The 13,573-nt window shown below is 40.4% G+C and overlaps 2 protein-coding genes across 2 annotated transcripts; both read right to left on the reverse strand.

Annotated features, from left to right (window-relative positions):
• Positions 1-535: 535 nt before the first annotated feature.
• cfap161 (cilia and flagella associated protein 161) lies at positions 536-7,973 on the reverse strand. The gene is made up of 8 exons (XM_054620745.1): positions 7,816-7,973; positions 2,832-2,921; positions 2,505-2,722; positions 2,325-2,406; positions 1,835-1,870; positions 1,507-1,629; positions 1,296-1,369; positions 536-792 (listed from the first exon to the last, which is right to left on the reverse strand). Exons 1-8 carry the CDS (start codon positions 7,885-7,887, stop codon positions 606-608), a joined length of 882 nt encoding a protein of 293 aa, XP_054476720.1. The 5' UTR covers positions 7,888-7,973; the 3' UTR covers positions 536-605.
• Positions 7,974-8,701: 728 nt separating this feature from the next.
• On the reverse strand, positions 8,702-12,706 carry cers3b (ceramide synthase 3b). Its single transcript, XM_054620488.1, has 11 exons — positions 12,696-12,706; positions 11,686-11,862; positions 11,416-11,533; positions 11,034-11,152; positions 10,891-10,948; positions 10,174-10,224; positions 9,992-10,084; positions 9,726-9,854; positions 9,163-9,269; positions 8,925-9,078; positions 8,702-8,821 (listed from the first exon to the last, which is right to left on the reverse strand). The coding sequence occupies exons 2-11, from the start codon at positions 11,856-11,858 to the stop codon at positions 8,702-8,704; spliced, it is 1,122 nt and encodes a 373-aa protein (XP_054476463.1). The 5' UTR covers positions 11,859-11,862; positions 12,696-12,706.
• Positions 12,707-13,573: the final 867 nt, after the last annotated feature.

Below are 13,573 nucleotides of genomic sequence, written 5' to 3' on the forward strand. Positions count from 1 at the left end.
GTGATCAAACCCCAAAATTGTGTTCATGTGACATGAACTGCAGCACAATTAGAGAACTTAACTATATTATGACCCTTTTTAGAGTGCTTTTAACACACTAAAAAGGTTGAAAGGGCTGCATTAAGTCAGCTGATGAGTAATGTTTAAAACCCTTTTTTAATTGCTCTTTTCATCCTGACAGAGCCAGTACTCCATCCCCTAATCTCATCTATATCCGCAATAAAATCCATTCCATGGAAATTACAAATGCAAGTGAAATTGAACCAAATCATATCACAGTCTGTTTCTTATGCTCCTGTCCAACCAAAACAGTAGAAGTGTTGTTTGAAGAAACATATCAAGTGATTCTTTCTACAAAGCCTCCCGTCGGCTTGACTGGCTAATGTGTATCGCATGACCTTAATGTGCTGGTTGGAGTTCATCTTGGAATGTCTTTGTACACGAAGAAAAAAATAAATCAGTGACCCAAAGATAACAAAACAACCTTTATTTATTTAGGGTCAGGGTTTATAAACCCTAAGTTTTTACGCGTAGTTTATGATGTGGTATCTATCTGCCGTATTTCTACTTGTTACTGCATTTGAGTGAATTGTGTTACTGTCGATTTAGACATCAGGGTTTGCCTGCGTGAGCTCCTTGTTGTTGGCCGCTGACTGTGGGTGGTTGAGAATGACGGACCCTTTCCCTAAAGAGTCAGAGGTGCACAGGATCCAGTGGTTGTTGTCCTGCTCGGCTTTGTGTGAGTCCAGGAAAGTGTGAGCCGTCAGCTCATACTCTTTGTCATATGTGGTCCTGCAGAGACACAACTGTTACATACAGAACAACAGCTGGCATGCAGGCATTGTGACATGACCTTTAGCTGCCATATTGAAGGTCCTCATCTTTTGAGTAGCTGTGAAAAGCCGACTGCAGCTTGACCTAATCTACATTGTGTATTTCTGGACAGGACTGATTATTTTTATTAATATATATCACATATTTTGTTTGGGTTAAGAAAGCTGATTCGTCTCGAGCTACAACTGACTGGGACACAGTGAGAGTTTTCATGTCACTGTAAAAACAAAAGTCCTATCAGGCTGTTTGCTTATGCCTACAGTTAGCTGACTTGCATCAACATTGCAGTTTTCTTGCTCTGGTATCTCCTTTTTCAATCTCACATATTTGGATATTTTTTGGACCAATTCTTCAGTGGACCTCCAAATTGACATCAGACATCAAATTGAAAGCCTTTCTATTGCCTTTAATACGGCAACATAAGGTTTAAGGGTTACTTTTAGAATGAAAATAGAAAATACCAAAGGACATGATGACCCAGAACCGCAAGAGCCTGGTTTGTCTTGCAGTGTATTATCAGCACGCTCACATCAGCCTGTAAAGAAAATAAACATTCTCATTGCTACAGAGGGGCAGAAAAGGTACAGTTCAGCTACATATTTAACAGAACACCAAGCACTGATGTTCCAACAGGTGTAATAGTTAACCATGAAGAAATCATTAAATACTTACTGGGACAGGCTGACCTTCATATTCAAGCCTCTCCTGGGGGTCAAAGTGGACAATCTTCCACCATGATAGAAAGGAACCGCCGTCATCCAAGTTTACTTCTTGTAGCCGGGACATCTTGGCACACTTTAAATGACGTCATAATAATAATAATAATAATAATAATAATAATAATAATATGTGACTGACTATAGCAGAAAACCCAGTGAAAATTACAAACATAACTCTGAGCTTTATGCATGTGAGATTTTCGCAGCTCAGCATTGTTAAACTTTTTAACACAGATGGTTGATTGTCTTCAATTAATAATTCATGTTAAAAATTGACTTACCTTTTGAAAACTTTGCAGGTCACTTGTCAGGTAAAGCTGTTGAGAGAAAGGAAGAGAAATGTGGAAACAAAGACAGTTAGTTAGTCTGGTTTCTTTTTCTAGACAGACAGACAGACATGCGTACTTTGAAGTATTGATAGGCACAATTTGTCGTCACATTTGTTGTCCAAAAATCACTATGTAATAGAATTGAACTGAATTTAAATGACCACTCTACAGTAGCAAAAAAAAGAGAACACATGTTCAATAAACTTAATCATTAAAACATAGCCTCCAAGCCCGACAGAGATAACCTTGATCCACAATAACAGGGTTCATAATCAGGGTTATTTTCTTAAACTTTAAAAAGCTCCCTTCAGGGCGACAGAGGATGTTACACAACTGTTTTCACTGGCTGCAAAATCACTGGGATGCCTCTTTAATATAGCAGCCAGTCTTTGTGTAAAATACTTAATTACATATGTGTGTGTGCGTGTGTTAGATCACTTACACCCCCGGCAAAGCCACTTGTTGTTTTAAGAGCAAAACTTTGCTCATAACGCAGAGTCGACCCTTCCGGACTGCCATCGACACTGTAGTCACACAAACAGCATTACAGGTTTACATCTGGGAGTGTTATTGCCATGCGTGTTGAGGTGTTTGTTACTTTTAAGTGTGTCTGTGCGTTTACCTGGTAATGATGAAGGCGGTGCGCAGGCAGGCCTGAATACCTCTTCCTGCACTGACTCCACATGGGGCTTGAATACAAGGCGAAGGAATCTTCTTCAAACCGTTAATGTCTGCGTTAATGCTCACTGCACTGCACTCCCTCTTTTCTCCTCCCATGTTCACCAGCATCACGACATTCCCAAAGTGCAAGTTTCCATCTGTTGTCACAGTGAGATTCACCTACACACACACACACACATGAACAAAGAGCATTGTTATTGTCATCTCCATCATCATAGTGATAATATGGTTATTTATTGTGTTCTTAATTAACTTAAATTCTTTTTACCGGGCTTAAAATGTTCTGTTTGAGGAAGTCTACTTTCTGGGCAAAAAGCTCACCCCTCTCTTTTTTCTCCAGATATTCTTTCTTTGCATCCTGGAAAAACATCAACATATACAATGTTTAATTTTTCCATATGTTCCCACGACCCCGTCCCTGCTGGTTTTACACTGGGAGCAAAAACATCACATATCTTCATTTACTAACGTGGAGCACAAACATCCAGACTCCCTGCTCATATACTTTAACAAGACAAACCTCAGCAAAGAACTTCCAAAATACAGACTGCATATCAAGTGTCCCACCAGGGATAAAAACACTCTGGACCACTGCTACACTACATTTAAGGACACATATCGCTCTGTTCCCTGAGCAGCTTTGGCACTCCATGATCACTGACCGGTTCATCTTCTCCTGACTTACAGTCAGGAACTAAAATCTGCTAAGCCCCTGGGAAAGCCCGTGAAGAGATGGACAAACGTGGAAAAGCTAGAGTTACAGGCCTGCCTTGACTGCAAAGATTGCAGTGTTTTTGAAGCTGCAGCTACAGAACTGGATGAATTCACTGTGATATTTTACATCAGTTTTGTGAGGACATGTATGTGGCCTGACTAAAACCTTCTGCACATACAATAACAATAAACGCTGGTTTACGGTTAAACCCAGAGAGCGTCGTCAGTCCAAGGAAGAGGCCTACAGTAGTGGAGACAGACTACTGTACAGCCAGGCCAAGAACACACTGACAAAGGCCATCAGTGTGGAAAAGAGTAGCTACTCCAAAAAGTTTCAAAAACTGGTTTTCAGCAAACGACCCTACTTTGGTGTGGAAAAGCCTGAAAGGACTAACTACAAAAGACCATCCCCCCACACTCTAGAATCCCATCAACTGGCCAATTAACTGGCGGTGTTACATTACATTACATTACAGTCATTTAGCAGACGCTTTTATCCAAAGCGACTTACAGGAAGTGTATTCAACATAGGTATTCAAGAGAACTACTAGTCACCAGAAGTCATAAGTGCATCTCCTTTCTTAAACAAGCATCTTAAAGCATAAGCCAGAGCAAAAGTATAGTGCAGAGGCAAATTACTACGAAAACAATAATTGCAACAGACTAATACGGATATAATAAGTGCTACAAACTACTACGAATAGGATAAGTGCAGTAAACGAATACGAATTCAATAAGTGCAGCGAACTGATACGAATACAGTAAGTGCTACGAGGAAGGCTCAGGGTAGTACTTCTTGAAGAGGTGAGTTTTCAGCCTGCGCCTAAAGATGGGCAGCGACTCTGCTGTTCTGACGTCGGTGGGGAGTTCATTCCACCACTGAGGGGCCAGGACAGAAAAAAGCTGTGACCGGGTGGATCGGCCGCAGGGACTGGTGTTATATTGCAGCCCTTCGGCCGCTCTGACTACAACATCGAACAACCCTCTCACCCCTCTCCACTGACCTCCCACCAGCATTCAGGATCTGTGACGAGGATGTGTCAGCTCTTTCACAGACAAAAAGATAAGAAAAGCACAAGACCAAGACGGCTTATCTCCCTCCTGTTTTATAGTCTGTGCTGACCAGCAGGCCCCTAATCTTCAGAAAGATCTACACCAGATCACTGGAAGCTATGTGAAGTCCCCTCCTGCTTCAAATGCTCCACAATCATCCAGGTCCTTAAGAAAAACCTCCATCACAGGATTAAAGAACTACATGTCCAGAAAGCCTTTGAGAGACTGGTGTTGACCAACCTAAAGGACATCACAGGACCCCTGCTGGACCCCCTGCAGTTTGCCTACCAAGCAGATGATGCATTTAAACGAGACTGCACTACATCCTGCAGCACATTGACTTCACGCAGGGATCCTGTTTGTGGATCCTTTAACACTATCTGCTTCAAACTCACCCAGCTCACTGTCCCATCCTATTCACCTATCAGTGGATCACAAACTCGCCAACGGACCGGCAGCAGTTGAGGCAGGAGAAAAATTACATCCATCAACTGGAGCATCAGCACTGTGCTCGCCTTACTGCTCTTCTCCCTCTACACCAAAGATTTCATGTCAGGAGACTTGACTTTTAAACTCCTGAAATTTGCAGACAACGCGTTCAACGGTCATGGGCCATCAGCCTGCAAGCAGATGGTGACGAGTCTGCATGGTTTGCATATAAATGGTAGGTGGAACAGCTGGCCCTATGGTGTGGTCAGAACAACCTGGAGCTGGACGCCCGTAACACTGTGGGGATGACAGCGGACTTCATTGTAGGAGACCCCCTACAATGCCCCCCCCCCATCATCATTCTGAACAACATTGTTTGGCCACAAGGGACCCAACCAACAGCCTACGGGGGACCAACAGTGGGTGAATGATGCTGCAACTCCCATTGTCTGCACCCCCTGTAGATTGCCCCTCCTCCTCCACCCCCTTTCCCACAACACTCAGCTCCCTTCCACCCTCCTCATACACTGCACTCCAATGACCAGCACCCCACCCCTCTCCTACAACCTACAGCACACAGCCCCCACCCTCCAACTTCCGTCCTTCACAACAAACAAAGTGATAAAACAATTGAAGAAAATCAAGGCGAGAAAGGCCTTGGGTCCAGATAGCAACAGCTTCCACAGCTGTGGAAAACATCCTGCGTGGTACCAGTGCCAAAGACCCCGCGACCCAAGGACCTCAACAGCTACAGGCCGGTGTCGCTAACATCCCACCTGATGAAGACGCTGGAGAGGCTGGTCCTTGTACATCTCGGCCCCCTGGTGAGCTCATCTATGGACCTGCTACACAGATGCTTTTCTCACCTGTAAAAGGCTGGAAGCACTGTGAGAATCATGTTCTTCGATTTCTCACTGCATGGATCCTGGACTACCTCATACGGGAGTGTGAGTCCGACCTGGTGTCCTACAGCACGGGGGCCCCACAAGGAACCGTTCTGGCTCCATTCCTCTTACACCTCGGACTTCAAATACAACTCTGCTTACTGCCACCTGCAAAAGTTCCCTGACGACTCTGCAATCGTCGGCCTCATTTTGGCCGGTGATGACAGGGAATAGAGAGAACTGAACCAGGACTTTATAGTGGGGTGCCAGCGGAGCCGTCTCCAGATCAACTCAGGGAAAACAAAAGAGCTGGTGGTGGACTTTGTTTGCACCATCCTCTCTGCTGCTGTAATCCTGCAAAAATGTCCCCACTGTGGGACTAATAAAAGGATAGTCTTATCTTATCTTCTCTCTTAAAGCCTTAACGTTTCTGGGTTACACCAACCTCCAGGATCTCAAGTGGACTTCCAACATAGACACCAGCAGGAAGAAGGCAGAGAGTGCACTTCATGCGCCAGCTCAGGAAGTTTAACATTAAATTAAATTAAATTACAGCCACTTAGCAGACACTTTTATCCAAAGTGACTTACAATCAGTAGCTCAAAGCTTATATTACATATCATTACATATCATTCACCCATTGATGACAGGGCTACCATGCAAGGTGCCACCTGCCCATCAGACTCTAACTAACATCCATACAACATCCAACCCCAACTTGGGGTTAAGTGTCTTGCCCAAGGACACAGTGACATGGACTGCCGAAGCCGGGTATCGAACCACCGATGCTCTGATTGGAGAACTACCCTGCTCTCCACTGCGCCACGGCCGCCCCAGCATGCATCCATAGGTTGATGTACGTTGATGGACATGACTCAACCGTGGGATGCACATCCATCCCTGTGTGGTTTGGATCAGCCACCTTCAGGAACAGACAGTCACGACTGCAGAGAAAATCATTGGTACCAGCCTGCCCTCCATTCAGCACTTGTGCTCCTCCAGAATCAGGAAACAGACAGGAATCACCACGGACCCATCTCACTGTGGACACAACCTGTTTCAACTTCTCACCTCAGGAGGGCGCTACAGACCCTGTACGCCGAAAACAACCAGACACAAGAACATTTCACTCCTGCAGGCCCTCACTCTGATGAACACCTGATATCAGACATACACTGGCAAAAACCCTCTAACAGCAAAATATACACTGCCACTATTTTAGATTTTAATTTACCAGGTTCAATACATAATCAGTTTTTGTAATATGTACATTTCATCCGTCACTGTCAATATAAATACAGTATATAGTCACCTTTACATGTACATTCTGTACAAAATCATCCAGTCTATGTATGTCCATTCAGTATTTATTTATTTTCTGTAATGTCTACAAGTAACATTACACTTGACTTGCAGATGTTTTATTTAATCTGTTACTGTTGGTCATTGGTCCTTTTGCATACATTGACATAGTATTTATATTTATACCTATTATTTCACTACATCTGTACATAAAAGCTCTGTCTATTATATACATTTATCAGCCCGGCTTTATTGTCTTAGATTATCAATGAAGAGTTGTAACAAGCCAATACAAATGTATATGATACTGTCAGGCAATTATGAATGATAATATGAAAAGGGGGAAGTGGATCGTTAAAGGGATATTTATATTATTATTGTATCATTATTAGGTCAAGTCAAACCCCTTATAATGGCAATATATATATATATATATATATGTCTGTCCTCCTCTTATATATATATATATATATATATATATATATATATATATATATATATATATATATATATAATATATATATATATATATATGTCCTCCTCTTATATATATATATATATATATATCTGTCCTCCTCTTATATATATATATATATATATATATATATATATATATATATATATATATATATATATATATATGTCCTCTTATATATATATATATATATATATATATATATATATATATATATATATATATATATATATATATATATCTGTCCTCCTCTTATATATATATATATATATATATATATATATATATATATATATATATATATATATATATATATATATATATATATATATATATATATATATATATATATATATATATTATATTATAATCAAGCCCCCAAATAGTATACAAACCTCTTCTAAGCGCAGGTCCTCATTCCAGTTTCCGATCCTCACATTGGTGCGATACGTTCTCATATGAGCCATTCTGGAAATAATCCTGATTACTATGTGTGTAATAATAATAATAATATATTATTATTATAACACGTTAACCTGCTTTTGCTGTTCGTCCTGATAAACGCAGCATGGTTTGTATGGTGGTTTCTATGGTTACTGAGGACGCGTTATCTTCAACCAGTTCTCGTTTATTATCGCGAGAGGGCGTGCTGGTTCAGCATATCCGGTTTTCAGGGGAAAAATACTGAAATGTAAAGATTTGAAACATTACACAAACAGTAACTCACAGTTTTTTGAAAAAACAACAACATTTCCTTCAAACATGTGGGATTAAATGTCATCATCATAGTTTTTTTTTTTTTTTTTGTAAATATTATATTTCAGTTATTGTGTTTTTCTACTGTTTTTATTGCTTATTTATAATACTTTTTTTTTTTTATCTTGTCTTTCTTTACTATGTCTCTTGTGTGCACTTTAACTCTATGCTGGGATTAACTAATAAAGGATTATCTTATCTTATCTTATCATTGTCCCTATAATCATGCCTATCCTCAACAACATACAAAAATACAAACATTAAAGGAGGCTTCCTCTATTTAATAAGGAGTAGAAATAAGTTGTTAAATATTCTGAATTCAATATATTCCCAAACCATGCAGCAAATCAGTTTATGTATGTATAATCTTTCACAGTTCCTTTGGAAATAACATATTCTGCTAAAGTAAATACTCTTTTTTGTATATGCAATTAGATTCAAACAGCTGCAACCTGGACTGAATGAGTTCCAATCAGTCTTGCTGTCCATTTTCCTCTTTTCTCTGTTTCTGTCTGTCTGTACACATCAGTGGCCGTTGGCCCTGCCTCTGGCTCCAGAGCCATTTATGTGACTCAATTTGTGGTTTCTTTCCTTCGGTGAGTCACTGTCATCCTCCTCTTCATCACTCCTGTCGTCACCTTCCAGCTACATGATGAAGATGAGCCAGAGACAAAGGTTTAAAGGCCTATAGATTCATAAATTCCCTTCAGATAAATGAATATATTCATAGAAACACCGGTAAACACACCTTGCTGAAGATAAACTTGTAAGCCATTCGTGATATGAGAACAGCCCAGTAGAGGTGGAGTATCTGAAGAACCAACAACATCACATTGAAGAAGTAGTAGCCAAAGAAGGGAGCAAATTCCTCCAGTGGGTACACCCATGTACAGTGGATCAGCCTGTAGAAGTTGTGCAGCATAATGATTTCAACACATCACTCCAAGTTCGTCATCATGTATCATCCTTCCATTTCCCACACTTACCAGAACGGAAAAATGACAAGTCTTGTCAGTATAAAGAGAACTGTAAACACCACAAACATGGCATTAGCAGTCTGGTGCCACTTGGCATAGTTGAATACCTTTGCACCCTGTGAGATAAAAAGAGGGAAGTCATGTTCACTTTTTGGTTTAAAAGGAACAGTTTATAGTCTGTCATAAAGTTGCTACAAGCATGTTTGATAGTGATTTTTTTTTGCAAAAACTGCAAAACATTATTTAAAGTCATGTAGTATTGCTTTTACAGCTATTAATAGTGACGGCGCCTTGAAATTTCCCGTTTAAAATACAAATTAAACAGTTATAAGCACACGTCTGTCAACCTCAACCCGCTTTAGTCATCTCAATTGTGATACATATTGTTACCTGTTGAACTGATTGGTTTTTTTTTACTTTTGAGCTGCTAGCACGAAAAAAAGATGATGTCAAGAAATGTATGGTGGGGCACGGCAACCGCCTTCCAGATAACTGCTGTACAAAGTCTAATCAATGTTCATGCAGCATGGAGGGGCAGTATTTTCAATGATGATGTTTAAAACAGCACTGACCTCAAGCAGTATGTCAGCAGAGTCATGAACTGCCATCACAAGGGTTCCAATACGAATGTAGTTTGAAATCCAAGAGAAACTCAGAAGAGTCAGTGTTGCTATGTGATGAATCACCTGCTCTTTAAAGTCCTACACAAACACAGCAGTGTGCATGTGACACATGGACATCCAGAATGTATTGCATCTTTAAAACATTAAATGGAAATACAGGTTTGGTTTGTGTGCAGTGCTTCACTTTGATTTTAAACACACATCAGCATACTCACCTTCCGTTTCACATCAAATGTGAGGCTGAGGAGCAGAGAAAGGTAGAAGCCCATTTCCAAGAGGTAATAAAAGTACTGAGATGGCAGCATGGACTGCATGGACACACAGCACACACACTTAGATGTTTGCATACTGTAATATTGAACAAGCCATCCTGATAGCGTTGGCAAAAAACACCTACCTGTTTAGGGAAGCCTGCCCAAACCTCCTTCAGATTATAAAGCCAAGGTTTCTACAGCCAACAAAGATAAGATAAGATAAAATAAGATAATCCTTTATTAGTCCCGCAGCGGGGAAATTTGCAGGCTTACAACAGCATAGAGTAAAGTGCACACAAGAGACATAGTAGAAGAAGACAAGCTAAAAAAAATAAAAAATAAAAAAATAAAAAAAAATAAAAAATAAAACAAGTATTATAAATAAGCAATAAAAAAAAACAGTAGAAAAAACAACAATAACTGAAATATTATATTTACAGACAGAGAAAAAAAACAACAACTATTTCAACTATTTTTAACTTTTTTAACTATTATTGAACTATTAAAAATACAGAGATAAATAAATGTGAGGTAGGGGATAGCCTTGAAAAAGGGTAAACGTTATCTAACGAGCTCATGCATGTTTGTCTGCCATGTCAACTTCCAGTGTGTGAGAATAACCCTGAAGCGCGAAGAGAGATGAGATAAGAAGAGAGACAAGGTTACCAGACTGCAAATTAAAATGAAATCAGAGTGGTACACCCACATAGATAGACAGAAAGGCAAAATAAAGAGAGAGAACTGTCCCAAAGCAGGAAAGCAAACAATTTTTGCAATGGAAAAAATTTACTGACAAAAGAGACAAATCCTGTAATAGAAAAAATAGTTATAAAACATACACACAAGCCAAAGCTACTTACATCATAGAGAGCTAGGACTCCGTAGACAAATGCAAACAAATAAAACACACATCTCCAACTGTTGACAGACAAGAACGATACGATATGTTACATATTTACACATAGACACTTGTTCTCACGTCAGTGCACAATCAAACACAAACCTGGCCTCGCAGAACCTCTTGCGAAGCCCTGGGCGCTCCTGGTTTCTCCTTCTTTTGAACCAGACTTGAACTCTCCTCTCCGACCAGCTGGTCTTTTTACACAGAGACCTCACATCAACCTGAGACACAAGGGAGACAGTCCAGTTTTTTGCAGTCTTTTCCACCCTAGGATGCACATTCATTTAAGTTATACACCAGCATTAAATTTGACTCTCTGATGACGTTTGTTTCCTCACCAAGAGAACAACTTTGTTCTTGTTAATACCACACAAAATCATGAACCAAAAATCTTATATACAATATGTGTGACTGTTGATTATGATTGCTGCTTGTGAACAACAAAGCACCTATGCTTTTAAGTGAAACGCCCCTTTTAATATACCTGCGATGGAGCCCGTGCTTGTCTGCAGAAGTAGTTTTCTAGGATGGAGTTTGGCTCTGGTGTCAGACGTACACTGTCCCTGACTCCCCAAACATTAGCCAGTGGTTTTGCCAGGTACCTGCAACAGCACACAAGCAACATCACAGTAAATGTGTGTCTGTGTATCATCCTGTATCGTCTGGCCTTTAGAGATCCATATGTAGCATTGCTTCACTCAGCTTGTGCAACATAATCCCAGTATTCTGAAACCAGAGGATTGCACATTCTCGCCTTTCAAACAGGTATCTGACGAGGAGCAGGCCGAGGGCGCAGGGCAGAGCAGCGTGAAGTTGAGAGGCTTTAGCGTAGACACGACCTTCACTGTCCTCCAGATCAGACCAGGAGACGTTAGCTGGCAGCCACAGACGCTCCCACCACAGCCAATCACTGACAGTCTGCAACATGCTGCTGGAAAACACAGAATACAGTCTATAAATACTTTACATTTTACAACCATGATCAATATATTGTTCAGGTTTTAAAATCACATTTTCTTAAATGTGATATAATGAAAATAAGCGCTGTCCACTTGTTTCTAAGAGAGAATATGAGTTCACTGAAATTTCACACAAACACGTGAAGCTGTCATACCTTGTGTACACTTTTTTCATCTGCCTTCAAAAATGACTGATTTGCCGACAAGAAAGACTGGATTATATAAAGCATAAAAACAATGTCAGCTGGCCAAAACAGTGTGTGTTCATGTTAACTCTGTAGCAGCCAAATCAGTCATAAAAAAAAAAGAAGAGGCTGGTTAGCAGAGTAAGCTACTGTAGGTATCTGCTCCCAAGGATTCACAGCTATATATGCACCACTTTTTATGTCTTGAATCTACAGTCCAATTTTCAGCTGTGGCCACCACTGGTTTATTTCAGTATACTTACTCTGAGTACATGCAGTCACAAAGGAAGTGAGTAATGTGGAGATGCAGTACAATAGATATCAAAGGGCAAGGAAGATAAAGAAGGGTGAGGAGCAATTCAAAGGAGGTTAGATGATTAGATTAGATGATAAGTAAAGTCCTTTCTCTGGACTCTGCCCATTACAAAGTGTAGATAAAAACACATTATTTGAACAGTTAGAAAACTACCTTCAAAATGTGAAATTAAGGTCATAAGTAATTCTATTTAAATCCTGTGATGCCCTGACTTACTCACTGGGATGCAGTATTACTCATATAAATGTGTCCCTGAACCTCAATGTTAGTTAATAGGTCAGCATCAGAAAATGAGCACACATACCTGCAGGCAGTTTTGTCTTGACAAGTACCAACCGAAGAGAGGGAAGCTGAGGAAGATGGTGGACACAGAGTGTGTGTGACAAAGTCCATTTAAGTAAAATATAGTGTGAACTCCAAACCTAAACTGAAAATCTCCAGTTTAATACTCACAAAGTGATTGAATATTCAGTCCTTTTGTAGCATGTTTACATAATACATCCATTAATGTATGCACATGCCCATGTACACACACTGAAACACACACTCACCTTCAGTATGCCCACTGTGAGACGTACAGGGACCCGCCTGTGTGAAGCCAGTTACTTATACAGTTCATGTACTGCACTTCATGTAATCCACCTCAGATAACAGCCCTAAATAGATCCTATATGTTCACTCTTTCAGCTGGTGTGGAGCCATTCTTCAAAGAAGGCAAATATTAACTCATGAGCTAGTGCTTCCTTTAATCTGTACAATGCACCTCATGGTGTGAGAGGCGACAGGCTCTCACACATGCGTGTGGTCGCTCACCTGGATAGAAACAATGGGATCTTCCCTCCCACTCTGTCTGCTCTTGTGATCACACCCTTGAAGTTGCAGCAAGTCCTTCAAAGTGAAGTTGGCTCATTGCTGGAATCCCCTTACTTGCCCTTGTAGCATTTGAGTGTTTTTAGTTGTTAAATGTTAAGCTGCAGCAGTCTTTTAAGTGTGGGATGGTTTTCGTACCCTCACCAGCAAGGATTCTCTTGGAATGCTGGAAAAGCCCCCACAAAGGCCCCATTCAGTGGTAGGTTAGGGGAGGAGGAGCCAGTGCAGGTTAGGAGAGAGGAGAAAAGGGTACTTTCACACACAAAGAGAGAGAGTGAAACACCACTCTGTATAAATAGCTGCCTGGGACAA

The sequence above is a fragment of the Anoplopoma fimbria genome, chromosome 19 (assembly GCF_027596085.1).
Source record: "Anoplopoma fimbria isolate UVic2021 breed Golden Eagle Sablefish chromosome 19, Afim_UVic_2022, whole genome shotgun sequence".
NCBI classification, from domain to species: Eukaryota; Metazoa; Chordata; class Actinopteri; order Perciformes; family Anoplopomatidae; genus Anoplopoma; species Anoplopoma fimbria.

Coding starts and splice junctions, on each gene's coding strand:
- cfap161 (XM_054620745.1), bottom strand. CDS start 7,887: ATGGCTCATATGAGAACGTATCGCACCAATGTGAGGATCGGAAACTGG. Junction 2,723..2,831: donor AACAGAACATTTTAAGCCCG/GTAAAAAGAATT, acceptor GTGTGTGTGTAG/GTGAATCTCACTGTGACAAC. Junction 2,407..2,504: donor ACCGCCTTCATCATTACCAG/GTAAACGCACAG, acceptor GTGTGACTACAG/TGTCGATGGCAGTCCGGAAG.
- cers3b (XM_054620488.1), bottom strand. CDS start 11,858: ATGTTGCAGACTGTCAGTGATTGGCTGTGGTGGGAGCGTCTGTGGCTG. Junction 11,534..11,685: donor GTCAGATACCTGTTTGAAAG/GCGAGAATGTGC, acceptor GTGCTGTTGCAG/GTACCTGGCAAAACCACTGG. Junction 9,270..9,725: donor CTGCTGACATACTGCTTGAG/GTCAGTGCTGTT, acceptor TTTATCTCACAG/GGTGCAAAGGTATTCAACTA.